Here is a 1,299-nt window from a genome sequence, read left to right on the forward strand (position 1 = left end):
AAACCTCCTAGGACCCCTGAGAGTGACAGAGCCCCCAAAGCACCCCCCCCGCCCCCAACACTCGACAAAGAGAGGGTTGATACTAATTCTGGATGGGAGGGGACCTAAAACTCCTTCCCCAGCCCCCAGAATGTGATGGGGGGGACTTCCTCCCCCCTCTCCAAAAATTCCAGGGGTCTCAGGTTGCCACCAAATCCTTCCCCATTGGCCCCACAGTTACCTTAGAATGGTGCTGGGACCCCAAGCCCCATCCCCAGAACCCCACAAGGAATGGGGAGACCTCAACTCCCCCTTTCCCATTAATCCCAGGTGTTCCAAAGGTATGGGGGGACACCAAACCCCTCCCTAGTCCCCCATAGGCTGCCAGGAAGACCCCAAGCCCCCATCCCAAGAGTCCTGGGGGGTCTCAGGGTACCTGTGGTGGTGGGTGGGGTGTGGAAGGGGGGCACAGCTCCCCCAAATGCTGGTGCTCCAGGGCTGGTTCCAAAGGCATCGAAACCGGGGAAGGCAGACCGGGGTGGGGCTAGGCCTGGGGAGGGGGCTGGGGTCACTCATAGCTGGTCACCAGGCCCCCAAGAGACCCCCATGCTCCATGACCAGTACCCTCCCAGCCCTCCCAGAGCACCCCGAAACATCCCCAGCTCACCGGAGAAGGCAGCAAAGGCAGGTCCTGGGGCAGGGCCAGCAAAGGGGTCGCCCCCTATGTCAGCCAGGAGGTCGGTGCTGGCCTTTCGGGCAGGCTGGGGAGGGCGGTGGGTGGCTTGGCGGGGCTGGGGGGGCACCACAAGGTCAGGGGGTGGAATTCCCCCTGGGTACCCCCAAAAGTGCCCCGGTCTCACCTGTGGCAGTGTCCCCGTGTCCCCATGGAGGAGCTGGGGGGGCGCAGGCTCCGCTGTGTTGCTTTGGGGGGCTTTCACTTGTTCTGGTGCCACATACCTGCCAAGGGAGGGCAAAATACTGACTGAGAGGGTCCTCACACAGTACTGCCCTCCACAAATGCGCCCCCAACTCCTCTTATACCATCGTTTTTTCTCGTATTTCTCCTGCAGGAACTCCTTCAGCTTCTGGGGGTCGCAGGAGTCAGGGAGCAGTGAAGTCCGGGGGTCGAAGGTGCCAAGCCAGACCCGCCTGCAGGCCTGGGGGGATCGGGGAGGGGACATGGGGATGTGGGCAGGGTGGGATGAAAAGAGCAGGGCCTTCACAGCCCCTCCCTTACCTCATTCCCGTGCTCCTGCAGGAACAGCACCTCGGCCTCGGTGAACGTCGTCATGGAAATGGACTTGACACGGTGGGGGGGGG

General features: G+C 62.5%; 2 protein-coding genes across 2 annotated transcripts in view; one reads left to right on the forward strand and one right to left on the reverse strand.

The window, feature by feature from the left end:
- Positions 1-20, forward strand: part of LOC108448645 (leucine-rich repeat and calponin homology domain-containing protein 4-like) — a 4,534-nt gene extending 4,514 nt beyond the window's left edge. The window contains exon 6 of the mRNA XM_017742370.1: positions 12-20. Coding sequence (XP_017597859.1) covers positions 12-20 — 9 coding nt within the window. The remainder of the gene's footprint in view (positions 1-11) is intronic.
- Positions 21-72: 52 nt separating this feature from the next.
- LOC103621106 (arf-GAP domain and FG repeat-containing protein 2) lies at positions 73-1,293 on the reverse strand. The gene is made up of 5 exons (XM_017742374.1): positions 1,217-1,293; positions 1,021-1,136; positions 840-936; positions 647-770; positions 73-529 (listed from the first exon to the last, which is right to left on the reverse strand). Exons 1-5 carry the CDS (start codon positions 1,268-1,270, stop codon positions 300-302), a joined length of 621 nt encoding a protein of 206 aa, XP_017597863.1. The 5' UTR covers positions 1,271-1,293; the 3' UTR covers positions 73-299.
- Between the last annotated feature and the right edge of the window lie 6 nt (positions 1,294-1,299).

This window comes from Corvus brachyrhynchos, unplaced genomic scaffold, assembly GCF_000691975.1.
Source record: "Corvus brachyrhynchos isolate BGI_N302 unplaced genomic scaffold, ASM69197v1 scaffold348, whole genome shotgun sequence".
In the NCBI taxonomy this organism is placed as follows: domain Eukaryota; kingdom Metazoa; phylum Chordata; class Aves; order Passeriformes; family Corvidae; genus Corvus; species Corvus brachyrhynchos.